This window comes from Sturnira hondurensis, unplaced genomic scaffold (genome assembly GCF_014824575.4).
Source record: "Sturnira hondurensis isolate 20B ecotype Veracruz unplaced genomic scaffold, ASM1482457v3 Scaffold0024822, whole genome shotgun sequence".
NCBI lineage: Eukaryota > Metazoa > Chordata > Mammalia > Chiroptera > Phyllostomidae > Sturnira > Sturnira hondurensis.
Window position 1 is genome coordinate 6,833,146 of NW_028097453.1, and position 17,607 is coordinate 6,850,752.

The following is a 17,607-nucleotide window of genomic DNA, read 5'->3' on the forward strand; positions in this document are numbered from 1 at the left end:
TTCTCATTTTTTCCCTCAAGTCATGGAGAGGGAAGAGTTGTTTTTCACATGTTTGACAAGGACTCGCTTTTCAAGTTTTGCAGGCTGCTGGGCTGAGTCTGTCATCTTTCTTCCAAGAGCCGTTTGGGCCTCCCCGAGGGCAGCGCCTTTGACAGCACTGTCCGTGCAAATGGCTAATGGCTGCTGTAACAAGCAGCCACCAGACAAGCACAGGGACGCTGGCTGGAGGCAGGAGGCAGGCAGGGTTGCTTCTAATCATCGAGCAAGCACACACCTGTTAGAACGAATCAAACAAGAGCTGGTTTTGGGCATGAAGAAGTAGGAGGGGGTTTCTGTTTCTTCTTTACTGAACTGGGGAGAGGAATAACAGAAAATAACAGTGGACACGCGGAAAGGGACCGGACAATTCCCTTCCTTCAACACGGGCTCACGTGCTCAGCTTTGGCGATACACAAACACCTAGCAGCAGGTCTCCGTGAGGTCAAGTATTTTCCTTGGAGTAGCATTTTATATTTTATTTCGATGAATTGAATGAGACTTGAATAATCTCCAGAGATCTTCCTGGTGTTTCCAAACAAGGGAGCATAAAATTAAGCCAAATTATTCTTAGACAGAGAAAAAAGTAGGTAAAAGGTCAAAGACAATTTTCACAATTTATTATTACTAATTATAGAAGAAGAGTAGAACACTTCAGGCTTTGTTTTTTTTTTAATTTACTCATATTTCCAAGACAACTGTGTGGACAGGTTCAGGTTGGTATTCGGAGAAAAGTAAAAATGACATTGTGATGTGGTACGTTTTGAGTTACACTGTGAAACCACAAACAAAATAATAACGTGACCTGTTTAAGCCACAGAAGAACAAAATCATGACACGATAAGATGGCCATCCACAGACAAGTCACTAGTGACCAAAAACTTGGGGCCCCTGACGGTCACAGTGAAGACGTGCGTGTCCGTCAGCTACAGTGGTGCTCCCTCCTCTTGTTTGTTGCTGTAAATCAAGAGTCCGACACATAGTAGGTGCTCAATAAATACTTTCTGAATGTATGAACAATATCAAAGGCTGCAGAAAGCATGGTTGGGACCAAAAAGAACCTAGTAGATTTAGCAGCAGGCTTGCTGGTCATCCAGGTACAAGCAGTTTCCGGGGAGTGGCTGGAAGGACACTACGGCCCAGGGGGTGGGTCGGAGTGTGAGCAGGAGGCAGGAGGTGGAGACAGATGTACAAGAAGCAAGGCGAACAGCTCGTAAGCCCTCCTCAAAGAAGTGGTTAGCAGTTCTCTCTCTGGAGTGAGGCTGCCTGGATCCTGATGCAAGTTCTGCCATTATCAGCTGGGTGACCCTGCGTAAATGACTTAACCTCTCCGTGCCCCCGGTTCATCATTTACAAAATGAAGTTAACAACAGTATCCACCTGACAGTGCTTAGAACAGTATCTAGCACACAGTGAGCACTCAATACATGGTAGTTATTATGGATAATTTTCAGGAAGACTTTTAATTTTTAATTTTGAGATGACAGATTCATATATAGTTGTAAGAAATAATATGAAGGGGCCCAGTACACCCTTCGCCCAATTTTCCCAATGGCAACATCTTGCATAAGTGTAATGCAATATCACAGCCAGGAAACTGAATCTGGTACGATCCATCCACGCTATTTAGATTTCATCAGTTTTCCATGCACACATTGTGTGCGTATATTTAGTCCTATGCAATTTTATCACATCTAAGACATTTGTTTTTTAAGAAAGGGTAGAGATGGCAGTAGCTACTAGGAGGGGATAGGCCTACTTCACAAAACATCTTCCACTGAAACAAGAGGAGAGGAAATAAATATAGATGAGGTTCTATCTTGTGGGAGAGAAGCAGAGAGCAGAAAGCTAGAGGACTTCACGTGTAAGGGCTCTACTGTCTCTGAGCATAGAAGACAGGGTGATTAGAAACAAATGGGGTAAGAAATATACTCAACAGAATTGCTGGGTTTGATGGGGAAGAACAAAAGATCTTCTGGAATAGAGTTCTATGAGGCATGATGTTTTGTGGACGTTTCTGTGAATTAAAGAGGGCAATCATTTGTAATATATACTCTTGGGGAACCACTGGTATTCTTGAAGATAGACTAGTGTTCTGCCTAAATAATAAGTCTTTAAACATTTTGCAGAAAAAAATCAATCAGTTGGTTGCATCTTTAATTTCCTTTGGCCAGTAAGGATTTTTTAATGAGATCCAAGAAGTACTAAACACAAAGCAGAATACCTGGATAAATTAAACTCCATTAAAATGGACAACTCTTTATCCGACCCCATCATTTAAAACTGGTGTCAAACTCATTTTCACCAGGGGCCACATCAGTCTCCTGGGTGAATTACATTCAAAGGGCTGAATGTAATTTTAGGACTTTGTAAGTGTAATGACTCCTTAACTAGGGGCAAGGAGCTTGGCACTGCCACCGGGCAGAAACGAGGTGCCAGGCCGGACAAGACAAGGTCGAGGGCTGGATCGGGACTGAGGGCCTTGCGTTTGCCACCTGTGATTTAAGAGAGTAAAGAAAAGTTACCGAGTGGGACAAGATATTTGTAAACCTATATAGAATATATTGGTATGCAGGAAATGTGGACACTCCTACAAATTGATAAGAAAATAGCAGACAAACCTATGAAAATTGGCCAAATGCATTAAACGCAAATTAAAGTGGTACCACTGTGGAACCACCGCACAAGCATCAGGATGATTAACTGAAAAAGCCGGATCATACCAACTACAGCGAGGATATTAATAGAACTCTTATGCATTGCTGTAGGATGTAACCTGGCAATATATCAACTTTAAAAACTATGTCCACTAATGCTCAACGTTCATATCACAGGTGACCAAGGTAGTCCATTTCCAGGTATATATCCAACAGGAATGACCTCAAAAATACGTGTGCAAGAATATAATGGGACAGCCCCAAACTGTAAGCGATCCAATTGCCCGGCTGTGCAGAATGGATGAATAGTGGTACATCCACCCAATGGAACACTACGGCAATGAGGATGGATGAACAACTGCATCCAACAACCCAGGCCAATCTCATAAAGGCAATGTTGAATGAAAACAGAAGGGTATGCACTAAATAATCCAAATTCTATTAAATTCAGAAACATGTTACCGTGTAGAGGGACAGTTAGAGGCTGCAAAGGGGCCTGGAGAGCATTCTGAGCATGAGCTACATGGGTGTGCTCGGTGTGTGCAAACAGGTAAGAGGCAGTAAATTCAACTACACTGGGCCTGGAATGAAATAAAGTTAAAACCTTCTGGTGTTTTAAGCAAGGTGATGGGACTTCTGGAAGAGTTGAGTGACCCCTGAGAATCTATCTGCTTCTCCACAAAAGCAATGAGAACACTAGCAAACACTGTTCAGCTTTTTCCAAACTGTGGCAATTAATCCAAGGTGGCAATAACCTGAAGAGTATTTATTTAAGGAGAACATCCAAATCTCAGTAAAAACAGAGAGCCTTGTGGCATTTTAACTCATCCTATTCCCATCAGCCTCCCCCGAGGTCTGTGGTAGCCATGGAAACCAGCAGCCTAGTTGTCAGGGGATGGGAAAAATTGGGGTTGGAGTGCCTCAAAGAGGCCCATCTCCAGAGAACTGTCACTGCTTGGCCTGTCTGACGGCCCCCTGGAAAAGCCCCATGTGCAGGGTTGCTGTCATTTGACCTGTCTTAGAGCTCATGCAGTCCGAAAAGCCTGGGACATTTTTCAGAAATAATCAGCAGCAAAGACTTAATACTGCAGCTGCCTGAGGTGCTGACACCAGCAGGGAAAACACGAGGCTGGACAGAGAACTTAAAGGGAAAGAAAAGCTGCAAAACGATACGCCTGCTGGGTGCTCGGCAAAGACCTGACATATTCCCGGGCATCTGGATGGCCACATGCGTGTGCTGGGCTACGCGCAGCACCAGGAAAGGCCTGAACAGACCCCCATCTCCCACCTCGGGCTCAGCTCCAGGCCCAGTGAGCGCTTCTCTGCCCAGGATGGAAAGTGTAGGATTGAGGCGTTTGGAAATTCCTGTTCAGTCAGCACCTGAGCTCAAGCTAACCCAGCAGGGACTGGTGGCCAGGCACAGAACTGAAGACAGATGTCACCGAATTACTGCGGGAGAGCACCAAACAAACAGTAACTGCAAAAATGAACCACAGGGGTGGGGTTTCACTAGCGGATTCCAACAAACATTTAAAAAATGAATACCAAGTATTCACAATCTCTTCCAGAAACTGAAAGAGGAGGGCACACTTCCCCACTCACTCGAAGAGGCCAGGATCCCCTTGATACCAAAACAGGCAAGGACATCACGACGACAGAAAACTACAGACCAATGCCTCCTGTGAATCTATAGGTAAAAATCCTCACCAAAATATTAGCAAATGAATCCGGCAACATATGTAAACATTATACAACATCAGCGAGTAGGATTTATCCTGGAAACACATGCTTGGTTTAATATCCAAAAACAAATCAAGGTAATATTACAATAGTCTAGATAATGCAGTAGTGGTATAAGCATAGAATATACAAATATATGTGTACATCAATAGAGTAGAATTTAAAGTCCAGAAAGAAATCTATATATCTATGGTCAACTGATTTTCAACAAGGGTGCTGGGCCAATTCCAGTGGGGGAAAGAACAGTCTTTTTCACAAATAAGCTGGAACAACTGAATACCTACATGCAAAAGAATGATGCCGAACCCCTACCTCATGCCATACATAAAGATTAAGTTAAAATGGACCACAGACCTAAATGTAACAGCCAAAACTACAAAATGTCTAGAAAAATCATAGCAGTAAATTTCTAGGTCCTTGGCTCAAGCAATGGTTTGTTAAATATGACACCAAGAATACAAGCAACAAAAGAAAAAAATAGATCAACTGATCTTCAAACTTTAAAAATTTTGTGCTTCAAAAAACAGTGTGAAGAATGTGAAAGGCAGTTCACAGAGTGGAAGGATATATTTGCAAGTCACATAGCTGATGCGGGGCTCATATTCAGAATATATAAGGAACTCTAATCAATTATAAAGAAATAGATAATCTAGCTTAAAAAATGGGCAAAGGATTTGAAAAAATATTTCTCCAAAGATATACAAATGGCCAATGGGCACAGGAAAAGATGCTCAACATCATTAGTCATTAGCAAAATGCAAGTAAAAACTACATGGAGATACTACTTCATACTCATTAGAACAGGTAAAATAAATTTTTAACAGGACAAAGAATAACAAGTTTGGAGAAGGAAACAGAATTTGGAATGCTTATACATTGTTGGCAGAACCCTCATACAAAGTGAAATAGCCACATTAAAAACAGTTTAACAATTCCTGAAAATGTTAAATACAGAGTTACCATATGACCCAGCGGTTCCACTCCAGGTATATACCAAGAGAACTGAAAATATATACCCATACAAAAACTTGACACAAATATTCATAGTAGCATTTTTCATAATAGTTTCATAACAGTTCAGAGAACCCAAATGTCCACTGACTGAGAATAAACGGTGGTATATCCATACAATGCAACATTATTCAAAACTAAAAACAACTGGAGTGCTGATAGATATCACTTTGAAGACATTACGCTAACTGAAAGAAGCCACTCATAGAAGAACATACTATATAATTCCATTTGTATGAAGTGCTCAGAAAGGGCAAACCAATATAAGGCAGAGTAGATCAGAGGTTGCCAGGGAGAGGGTAGAAGGCCAGTGGGCACCGGATTTCCTTCTGGAATGATGAAAACGTTCTAAAATTGATTGTGCTGGTGGATCCACAACTCTGAATATACTAAAAGTCATTAAATGCACACTTTAAATGAGTGGATTGTATGATATGTGAATTTTATCTCAGTAAAACTTAAAAAAACTGTGCAGATGGGGTTCAGCACAACCATTCTCAGGCATCCCCCACGAATTATTCCGTGGCAGTAACAGCTAACATACATTGAGTAGTCCTCATTTTCCAACCTTTGACAAGATCTCTATTTTCCTCCGCACAGGAGGAAAATCCTTTCAAAATGGTTACTGGGGAGAATGGATCCCTATCCACGAAAAACGGTAAAGGAAGATGGCAGAGTTGCCAGTGTGCTTGACAAGACTCCCCGTCTTGCTAACGCCTTCCGGTCGGGTGTTCAGCTCTGCCACTCCACTATGGACACTCGTCACTGTCGTCAGTGCTGATGGTGTCAAGGCGTCACTGGCTTGAAATATTTAGCAGCATCTGACACAACTGATGACTTCTTCCACTATGATTCATTTTCTTGCTTGGCTCCCAGACACTGCGTTACTGTAGTTTTTCTCCCTATCTCAACAGTCCCCCCTTTCAGTGTCATTCTCACCCTTTTCTCTGACCTCTTAATATTGTAGGCACCTAGGGTTTAGTCCTTGTTTCTTTACTTCTATTCTTTTTGACACTCACTCACTGCCATTTCATCTCATCTCATGGCTTTCCGTGCAATCTGTACAACTGATGACTTCTAAATTCCTAACTCCAGCCAGTCCTCCTTGCGGAACTCCAGGCTCATACATTCAACTATCTGCTCAGCCTCTTTCTGTGGCCACCTAATGGCGCCACCAACTCAACGCTTGTCATCTCTGTTGGTGGCCACTTCATCTTTGCGGTTACTTAGGGCAAACCCTCTTTTTCTCTTATACTCTATGTAATTCATCTGCCGGTCTTTTTGCTTCTACATTCAAAATATCCTCAGAATCGGACCACTTTTTACCACTTCTGCTGCTCCCCTCTGGTCTAAGGCATCATCAAGTCTCAGCTGCATTCCTGTAACAACTTCTGAACTGGTCTCCCTGCTTCCACTCTAGGTTCTGAGCCATCTATCCTTAACATAACAGCCAAAGTGGCCCCTTTAAGACATACAGCATGTCATTTCTCTGCTCAAAACCCTGCTCAAAACCCTGCACTTCCCATCCCCTCAGAGTATGAGCCAACAGTCCTTACAACGGACGATGAGACCAGGCATGGTCCCCCATTCAACCCCATCTTATCCGTGACTCGGATCCTCCGCCTCTTCCTCCTTGCTCCCCATTCTTGGGTTTCCTGAACACACCAGGCACGCTCCCGCCTGTGGGCTTTGTTCTGGCCCTTTCCTCTGATAACAATCCTCTTCCACAGATATTCACCTGGCTAAGTCCCTCACCTTAAATCTTTGCTCAAGTATTATCCAGGGTTTACCCAGACCACGCTCTTTAAAATACTGATCTGTTTCCCTCAATACCGCTCCTCATTCCCCTTATTTTTTTTCTGTATCATCTATCACCTTCTAATATACTTTATGTTTGGCTTAGTTATTGTACTTACTATTTATTTTGTGTTGCCCCCACAAAGTACCATGACAGCAAAGATTTTTGTCTGTTTTCTTCATCAATATAACATGAATACCTAGCACAGTACCTAGGACACAGTAAGTGCTCAATAAACATTTGTTAAATAAATGCATGAGGAAAATTAGAGGTTTATTAACAGGAGACTGTCTAATAAAATATAGCATATTCATATAATGGCGTATGACACAACAAACAGAGGCGGTGAGCTAGATTTACATGTACAAACATAAGATCACAAAAACATCCTACTGTGTGAAAAAAGGAAACTCCAAAAACGGGCCGCAATATGGCACCACATATGTTATATATACAAACCACAAAATCATGTTCCTTCTTCTCTGTATCAACACTCATACCAATGAGTTCTGGGTTGTAAAGGGGATTTATATTCTGCACCTGTATGTAGTCTTTGCCCACGCATTAAGCAAAAACAAACACAAGTGCTACATTTATGTAATACATATTTTTCAAAACCACATAACTAACCATATTAAGTGTTGTTCACAGAATTATACACAAAAACAAGTATGAAAAATTGGCTAGATGGATGTACATCAAATCCAAGAGTTTGGTTGCCTGGGGACAAAGAAAAGGGACCCAGGGAAGAGGGGCAAAGGGAGGAGGCAAAGACAGGTATTCAAGAGACTCTTAGCTTTATAATTATTTTTCAACATTAGGAAGTCAAGCAGATATAACAAAGTGGTAAAAACAGTCATCCTCGATGTTGAGAAGAGGGATGTTTGCTATATTTTACATATTTTTAAAACTAATCAACAAAAAGAATTCAGAATAGCATGATCTCAAAAGATATAGTTGCTAGGTATCAAGAAAACCCATTTAAACAATGAACTGGTTTAGTAAATACCGACTTGAATGTCTGCGATGCCCTCAGTGTCCCTCAGAATCAAACTATTTCCCATAAATGTTATCTTTCCAGGAATCGGTCCTATAAGTTTGGGTGAGTACACCTGGAAAACTGCTTAGACCCACAAATTCCCAATGACCATTTCCCCTCGGAAATTAGCAATTTCATGCTGAGTTATTTTTATTAGACTCTTATCATGCCTATGTCAAATCCCCTTAAGAGGAACCTTGTTTGAGGATCTGATTTTAATTAAAAGATCTCTGTTATCAATGACAAACCCTTCAACTGGTCTGCCTTCTGTCAGTATTTATGTTCACCAGTGAACATTCCTCTGTACCTGTTTGTATTTTTCTTATTTTTTTTAGTCCTATATTTCCAAAGCTGAATAAGTAACTACAATCAGTCTGCTCTGGACTCAAAAGTCACCTCCATCTAAATTCTGTTGCTTATTTTGTGTATGTGTGCACATATGTATTTTTTATCTATAACATTATATTAGTCAGCTTTCTCTAGACTATGCTGGATAACAAATAACCCCAAGTATAAGTGGCTTACAGCAATGGGTTCTTTCTCATTTCCATTATGTATTGGCAGTTGTAGGCTGGCTATAACTCTGCTTTATACACCTTCTCATTCTAGGATGCAAACTGAAGGAGTATTTCCATTTGGAACATGGTATTCTCAAGTTAGAAGGAAAAAGAGCAAGAGAGTTAGCACAAGCATGGAACAGCTATTAAAGACACTGAATGGGCATGGTGTACCTCCTACCCACTCAGTTTCCACTGGCTAAAGCAAGTCACATGGACAAAGCCAACATGATGGGGCAAGGGGAGAAGAGATGCTCCTCCCAGAGGATGCACCGTTGGTCACGTGGCCAAGGATACGGACACGAAATCCTCGTATACTGTGGTTAGCAAGCTGCTCTCACAGGCCAAATGTGGCGTGTGGACTGTTTTCGTTCAACTCATGGGCTAAGAATGTTTTTATAGTTTAGAAATAGTAAAATTTTAAAAAACAGAGAGAGAGAAGGATAAGATGAAAGAGGAGGAGGAAGAGGGGAAGAAAAGGTGGTGACGGTGGTGGCGGTGACAAAGACCACATGTGCCCTGAGAGCCGAAAGCGTTTGCTATCTATGCCTTCATAGAAAAAGTTTGCTGATCTCTGTTCTTAGAGGAAATGAACTTGAAAAATTAGGAACAGTAACAATCTACCACAAGCCCCTCCCCCCAAATTAGCTAACTTGAGGAAGGATAAGAGAGCTCTCCTGTACAGAACTTAATGGCAGACAGTTTAAAAAAGAATCTATCTCTTCAGCAAGTTTTTATGTTAAATTTCTATGTGGGAATATCTGATAGCCCCAGGAATTCCAGTCTAACAAAATAATAAAGGCTTTTTGGACTATATGAAAATGAAAAACTTTTGTTCATCAAAGGATACAAACAGCAAAGCATGTAAGCAACCAACGGGATGGGAGAAAACAAAGAACTCCTACAACTCAAAACAGAAAAACAAACCACGTGGTTAAAAAATGAGCAAAACACTTGAACAGACATTGCTCCGATGAAGCAATAGAAATGGCCAACAAGCACACAAAAAGATGCTCAACATCAGTAACCATGAGGGAAATGCAAATTAAACTATACTTTTCTGGATGTTTACAACAAACCCTTCTGAAGATATTTTATTAAGTATAAAGAGAGGCACTGTCATTAACTTGATACCCCCCTCTCCTCTGCCCATCTTCCCATTCCACTCTACCCTCAAACAAATCAAGGAGGCTGGTCAGGGGCAGCGGGCGCACAGGAGGATGAGACAAAAGGAAGTTATCATTTGCCATGTATTATATATCATGTCATGTAAATAACCCACTGTAGACACATAAGGGGGGTTCAGAGAGCTGAGTAACTTGATCAGTGTGTCCAAAGAAGCGGTCACAGTGCGGTTCAGGCCAACCATACCTGGCCTCAAAGCCTGTACTCTTTCCACTCTGAGAGTAAAAAAAAATTTCCTCTGGAAAATGTAATTCAGATATGAGGCCCGGAAGGGAGGGGGTGCCAACTTGCTCATCGAGCCGCACAGGAGCACAGACTTGGGAAAAGGTGGCCCTCCCTGGAAACGGCTCAGAGAAGGAAATAGCACGAGGAGTTTGGTTATGTAACAATCTCCCTAACTCTTTCTTATTTGTGCCAGAGGCTGTTTCGATCCTTTGTCTCTCCCTAGAAACTTGGAAGGCAATGCCAGTTTTACACACAGATCCCGCAGATCTGCCAGTCTGTTGGATGTTGGCTTCCTTTCGATTACGAGCTGAACGTACACCTGTCGGCAGCCTAATAACTTTGACAGGTCAACAAATGTAACTTTGTACTCAAACACGCTTCCAGTGTTACTAGGATCAGTGAAAACACGAGTGATTCTCTGTATGAGATTCAGCCATGGTGTTCCACCTCCGAGATAAGGGGCAGGGGGGCAGGCACAACTTTTGTTAAACATATTCAGTGAGCCAAGACTCGTGTAGTCAGTTTTGTGGGCCTTCATTGTGAAATGGATTCCCCCACAGCGCCCTCTCCTTTATTATTACTGATTTTCATTTCCTGGGAAAGAAAACATGACTCTGATTAGAGAATGAGACCACATTCTAGAGCAGCAGATGACACTCTCTGCCCTCGACTCTTCCCTGGACTGTGTGGACCCTCCGTAACACGACGTCTGTGGTCGAAACTGTCCTTTGCTCCTAGCCTTGGCGGAACGCAACGCCCCAAACTACAAACCCCAGCTTTTATCTCCCATCTGCAGGGTGATTCATTGAAGGAAAGTAACAGCTAAAGATGTGGAGGCGCACACCTCAGAGACAGCTGTGGGGATCAGATTGGATCTGCTCTCAAGCCTGCTGGAAATAAAAGACCATTGACTTTGGCATTGGGATGAAAACCTCTGCCAAGCACACATAGATGCTCTCTCTCTTTCACACACACACACACACACACACACACACACACACACACCTTTCACAGGAGACGCTCTGTAAAATTCCCCACATATGGCAAACATATTTTAGGGGAAGCACCATGACTAGAGGCCAGTGGGAGAGAAAGAAAAAGAAAATAATGAGAAAAATCTTCCATAAGCCTAAATTGTTCCAGTCAGACTGCTGAGAAAGAATGCAAAGGATTGGAGATGAAAATTATTGGTAAAATCAGCATTATAACATAGCTAAATTCTTTCCCCTACTTCAGATGTGCCTGGAACTTGCTCTGAAGTGCAACAATTGCACCTGGGAAACCAGACTTTACATTTAGCTGGGAGTGCTTTGCTGAACACAGTGAATATCCATGAAAAGAGCACAGTCTATAAGATAAAAAATCCTCTAATTTACAATTTCAAATATTCTTAATTTTACTTGTAAATAATTGTGGGGAGGGGATGCAGGTATATAGCTAATTCTAACTTGCAGTGGCTCCCAACAGGGTAAGTAAAATTGTCTTCTAAATCCCTGTTTTCTCCAGGACATATTTAATGATCAAGTAAATGCACAATGGAATTCCTAACATAAAGGAACTAACAAAAACCTTGTTAAAATATAAAAAACCCAATCTCTGAGTGATCTGTTTTAGAAGAACTGAGTTATCAAACTTTCTAAAAATAAAGCCCGAAAAAGAAAGGACTCCCTTTCTGCTTTGAGGAGTTACTGGTAAAAGCCAATCAGATTGTCCGAAGGAACACACACTAACCTGGTGGGGGGGGGGGGGAGTGCAGTGGGAGGAACACTGGCCTGGATCCTCAGGGGCCGTATCCTAAAGGCTCATCCAGAAGCCGAGTTTAGATCGTCACCCCGAGGGTGGGAGAGAGGTGCCGACGCATTTTAATGGAAATATGACCAAGGTGACAGTGTGGGAAATGAGCTATCAGTTTCTGAGATGGGCGCAGGAGTAAATAAATGTGTGATTTAGTCGTCCAGGCAAGACATAACGACGGCCTCGAGGTCAGCTCTGGCTCTGCACTGCCCCTCGGCCACCGGCCCCTGAGGCAAAGGCGCGCTAGGGCCAGAACAAGGTTCTCTCCCAGGAGTGTACCCTCCGGAAGTGGTACCTCGGAAAGAAAACACAGTCCTGGATGCACCACCTACAAGCTGTATGACCTCAGGTAGCTCATTAAGAAGATATATTTGTTAAGCATTTTACTAAGTGCCAGACACCTCTCAGAGACGGATTTAAGTGTATTTTGTAATTTATTTACTCCTTTCACACCCTCACTTATTTGTCTGTGAAAGAACAGTAATGCCTAATCTACATGCTATTTTGAGGCTTACAAGGGCGGTCACATACCTGAAAAGGCTTTGTAAATCTTACGCATTTAAAAAGGTTAGCTATCTAACGAATGACTTCCAATGTTTTTTTCTCAATCTAAAAATGCTAAAAGTATTTTCTTTTCGATCCCCATCTATCGGAGAATCCACGGGCTGATAAAAAAACAGTTGTTAATAGTTGATTTTTGTATCACAAGCCATCAAATATGGACACAGTGATGATTCTCTCACCTACTAGAACACTGCAACTAGGAAGCTGAGTATTTAAATTACAGCTGCTGGAGGGAGACCCACTTATTTGGTTACATTTCTCCATGAGAATGGTTCCAAGAAGGGAAAGCCAACACCTGCCTTCACAGCTTCAGGATGACGTGTCAGGAAGAACTTCTCCTCCTCCTCATGACTCATGGCTGTTCCTTCTGGGCCCTGTGGGCACCAGGCAAACACAGTTTCTGTTCACACTATCAAAATGGTGATGAGCAACTACCTGGGGTGGTGATTCACGGCTACTAAATTTCAGCCAACCCAGACTGGTGCAAAAAGGAAGCAACACAAAATTAAGGTTTATTTCATGTTCAAAAGAGATAATTTTACAGCAACCCCCCCCCCAAAAAAAAAACCCTGGTCAACATATCAAAGGCCTAAAAAAATGGGGGTATAAAAATCAAAGTTACATTTTTTCAAAATCAACTTGACAGGAAAAAAGACTTGGTCAACAAGTCAAAAGGCATAGAAAACAGACTTACGATCCATCATGGAATGTCATGCACGGTCCTTGCTTGACTGGATTATCATTAAAAAGCCAACTATAAAAGCCATTTCAGGAGAATTGGCATAATTTGAACATGAACTGGGTATTAGATGACAAGTGGAATTATTGACTTTGTTAGGCATGATGACAGTATTACGGTTTATATAAGAAAATTTCCTTAGTTTACAGAGAGGCACACCGAGCTACACAGGGAATGCAATGCCACAAGGTGTGGAATCTGCTTTTAAACAACAGTCGGACAAAGAAAACACTGATGAGACAGATCACAGAGTGTTAGGAAGTGATGCGAATGCAGCATACTATTCTCCCTGCTCATACATATATATTTACACACATACATAGATATGCACATTTATAAATTATACATTATTTATAATTTTCATTATTACCTATTTTAAAAAGGAAAGAAAACCTGATAAAAATATCCAGCCCATCCACTGAAGTGTGAGGAGGTTGGCTGGCCCTATTAAATAAGTGGGTGGCCCACACCAAGCATGTCTGGAGGTCAGAAATGCACCTCAGACAGCTTTCATCCTGTCTTTGTGGGATAAATTGCAGTGCGGGCTGATGAGGACCTCCCTCAACTTTTAATGGCAAACTACGGAAAGTCTCCCGAGGGTGCTGGAGGCAGGGATGGAGTGGAACCCTGACGGAGTTTAGAGCTGCATGCAGGCCACTCAAGACTCAGGCCCCCGGTCACCCCCACTCTCTGACCTGGACCCACAGCCACTTTGGGATCCGATGAGCTCTCTGCGCACCATAAAAAAACCAAAGGTGAGTTTTATTACTCCTTATGTACGAGGAAACTCTTACAGAGTCTCCATTTTGTGGGTCACTCTCAATTGCTATTTTGAACAGCTAAGTATGGTGTGAAAGAGGATACCCCAGTTCTTGCAAATATTAAATGTTTATGGAGGTCACTGCCAAAAATCCTTTGCAAAGGAGAAAAAAGTTATAATATGGTAATCATTCCTGGGGGCATGAGCTCAGTGTGCAAGCACTGGATGTGGTTGTAAATAAGCATTCGGTTTTACTTTTTAATCCTCACCCAAGGGTATATTTGTAGAGAGAGGAAGAGACAGACAGACAGACAGAGAGAAACATCAATGTGAGAGGAAATTGCCTCTCATGTGCACCTGACAGGGGATCAAACCCGCAACTTTTTAAAAGGTTTTATTTATTTATCTTTAGAGGGGAAGGGAAGGAGAGGGGGAGAGAAATATCATTGTATGGTTGCCTCTTGTGCGCTGATGTGCCCTGATCAGGGATCGAACCTGCAACCTTTTGGTTCATGGGACAACACTTCAATCAACTGAGCCACCCAGCCAGGGCAAAAAGTGTTAAATTTTAAAGGTCACTTGAAAAAGCAAACTGGCCAGTGGTTACTTTGTGGAGATCAGGCATTTTCATCTGCAAGAAGTATGAATATAAGTACTAGAAACAAAAGTACCAGGAATACAATTTTTTAGAAACAGTATCACATAAGGACCAAAAGAAAACTTGCATTAAAAATAGCTCAAATGGGCTCTGGCTGGCGTAGCTCAGTGGACTGAGCGTGGGCCTGCAAACCAGAGGATCGAGGTTCTATTCCCAGTCAGGGCACATGCCTGGGTTGCAGGCCAGTTCCCAGCAGCGGACGCACAAGAGGCAACCATACAATGATATTTCTCTCCCCCTCTCCTTCCCTTCCCCTCTAAAGATAAATAAATAAAACCTTTTAAAAAATAGCTCAAATGGGCTGAAGAAGATGTGCTTTGGAAAACACATTAGTAACTCAAAAAGTGGCCCTAAGGATGACCAGCATTGCAATGTCACAGCTGGGTGTGAACAGTTTGAAGAAACATTGTTTCATAAAACACCAGAGGCGCATTCCTTTTGGAGAGAAGGAGAGAGTTTTTCAAGGTTGGACAACCAAGAGGTTGAGAGATCTGGGGACACCTGGTGTGAAGAAGGTAAAACCTGTGGGGTAAGGAAGGCGCAAAACAAGTGTCTCCACGCACTGGAAGAGCAGCCACGTGGAACACAGAGTTGCCTTAGCACATACTTTGGAGAAAGGTGACTCAATGGATGGAAACTATATAGAGAGGCAGGCGTCTGCTCAGTATAAGCAAGTAGTTTGTAACAATTAGACCTGTCCAAGACTGAAAAGTCGTGTGTGAGTAAAGGCTTCCTGACCAACTGTAAGGAAGGAAACGGAAGTAAATTACCTTTATGGTCATTTTAGTATTTAGATTTTTATTCTTTTATCAAATTATCTCCAAGCTGGCAACAAGTTTAACTTGTTGATAACCAATTTATTTTGTCAAGATGCTCTCCATTTATTATATGTTTTTAAAATGGTTGCTCTGTGTGAATCATTACATTAAGTTCTGTGGGTGAGAGAACATACATAAAAATAGTAATTGTCAGAAGTTTATGACCAAGGAAGGAGATATGCATGTGTACAACACATGTCACATGTGTACACATGTGAACACATGTAAGATACCACTCCTTGGCCGGGGCTTTGTCACAAGGCTAAAGCAAAATGCAGAGAGGGCACGATCCTATTCACATTTTCATCTTTTTTGCTAGGGAGTCTCCAGGGCCTGTCTCTCGTCCAGGCTATCTGCCTGCCCAAGAGCAAACTGCTCCATCCAGTGAAAGTGTGAGTCAAATATTTTGGCTTTGTTCTCAAACCTTCCTTGGCTTGCACTCAAGTCACTGGACATTGCCTTCCAATTTCCCAACTAGTTCTCTCAAATCTTCTCAACAGCTATTATACAAAGAATGAACAATGGGACTTATCCAATAGGCCTTCCAAGTGTAATACCCAATGAAGCGACATTGGAGTCACATAAAAACACTGGTCACTACGATCCCCAGGAGATGAGGCAACAGTATGAGGTCATCAGTTGGAATGCATCCCAGTAGGGGAAATCAATTCTGGGGTTGCGAGCAGGAGTGAGACACAACTTTGGGTATATAAAGTATTATAAACTTACCATGTATAGTGGGGGGAAAATTGAAAACTATTACTGCATTATAATGATACTTAATGATATGAATACAAGGAAAACATTAAAATGAAACAATCGCATTTTATGAAATCACCCTTGAACAATTTTTTTTTTGGAGCTAGGTAAACCATTCAAAATTTTCCTCAAATGGTCTGAAAATGAAAGTCTCCTTGGTTCTCATGTGAACAGCTGACCTGAGACTGCTGGAAAAGGGTGCTCTTCTCTGGGTTTATGCCACAGGCAAGGAGCGCGGCCGTCATGTCCCGGACACTCTGCCGCAGCACGGCTGGGTCTTGGGGGACCGTGATGGAGTGCAGGTCAACGATGCTGTACAGCACGGAGCCGGGCTCATCCTGTAGGCTCACCCAGCTCTCGATGGCCCCCAGGTAATTGCCGAGGTGAGGGATCCCTGTAGGCTGAATGCCTGAGAACACTCGCCTCCCAGCATCTTTCTGGAACAGAGGAGAACAAACACATTTGCTTCTGTGGCAGAGCCCACGAACCCCATGTCCCCATTACCAGAGCCACAACGCTAGTCCTTGTTTTTAAACTGCAATCTGACACTCATCATCCTTAGGCATTTGCTGTCTGTCTACTCTGTGCAAAGCATGGTGTTAAGTGCTATTAGGGACAGAAAATGATATTCAAAAATGCACTTTTGTGCACTCAAAAACTTGTACATACAAAGACACATCACGAAAGGTCTGCATCCCCAAGGAATGCAATCCAACTGGAGATACAGGGCGTGTTTTGGAAAGACGAGTAACAGCGTGGCCACATGACCTTGATCAGTTTGGAAAGACAAATAGTGGGGTACTGGCCAGAGTTCCCTGGAAGAAAAGACAACCGTGGGTCTGGGGGTCAGTGCGAATGACTTGCGACAGAGAATCGCATTTCACTGGAGATTAAAGGGACCTCAAGGGTTTTCACGTGATTTCATTTTTTTTTTGAGTCAAGGCAATGAAGGTCATAGGTTAGGGATAAAGGCTACTATTTATTTACTTAATGAGTTTTCCTTAAATATAATAGCTGATATAATTATCTGCAATATTATATAATTACTTAAGTGTAAGTATAGCTACTTATATAATTAATATAATTAAGTGCACAAGATCTTGGGCTAGAAATTTGGAAACCTTCACTCTATTTCTAATATATTACTTCTCTATAAAGTTCCTGAACATTTTCATGCTTCAGTTTCCTTTTACTTTTGATAAATCACACCTGGTTTTTTTATTTCTTCGAAAGGAGTTTTATAATTTTTTAAACTGGTTTACACTTT

The 17,607-nt window shown here is 42.0% G+C and overlaps 1 protein-coding gene and 1 non-coding gene across 3 annotated transcripts in view; both read right to left on the reverse strand.

Moving 5' to 3' along the window:
- The window catches only part of WARS2 (tryptophanyl tRNA synthetase 2, mitochondrial), a 75,789-nt gene that overhangs the window by 20,612 nt on the left and 37,570 nt on the right, over positions 1 to 17,607 (reverse strand). For both annotated transcript variants that reach the window (XM_037038790.1, XM_037038791.1), the window contains exon 2: positions 16,520 to 16,777. In XM_037038790.1, coding sequence (XP_036894685.1) covers positions 16,520 to 16,777 — 258 coding nt within the window. The remainder of the gene's footprint in view (positions 1 to 16,519; positions 16,778 to 17,607) is intronic.
- LOC118982048 (small nucleolar RNA SNORA40) lies at positions 7,710 to 7,831 on the reverse strand. The gene has a single exon (XR_005065469.1). It is a non-coding gene; the product is annotated as a small nucleolar RNA SNORA40 (small nucleolar RNA).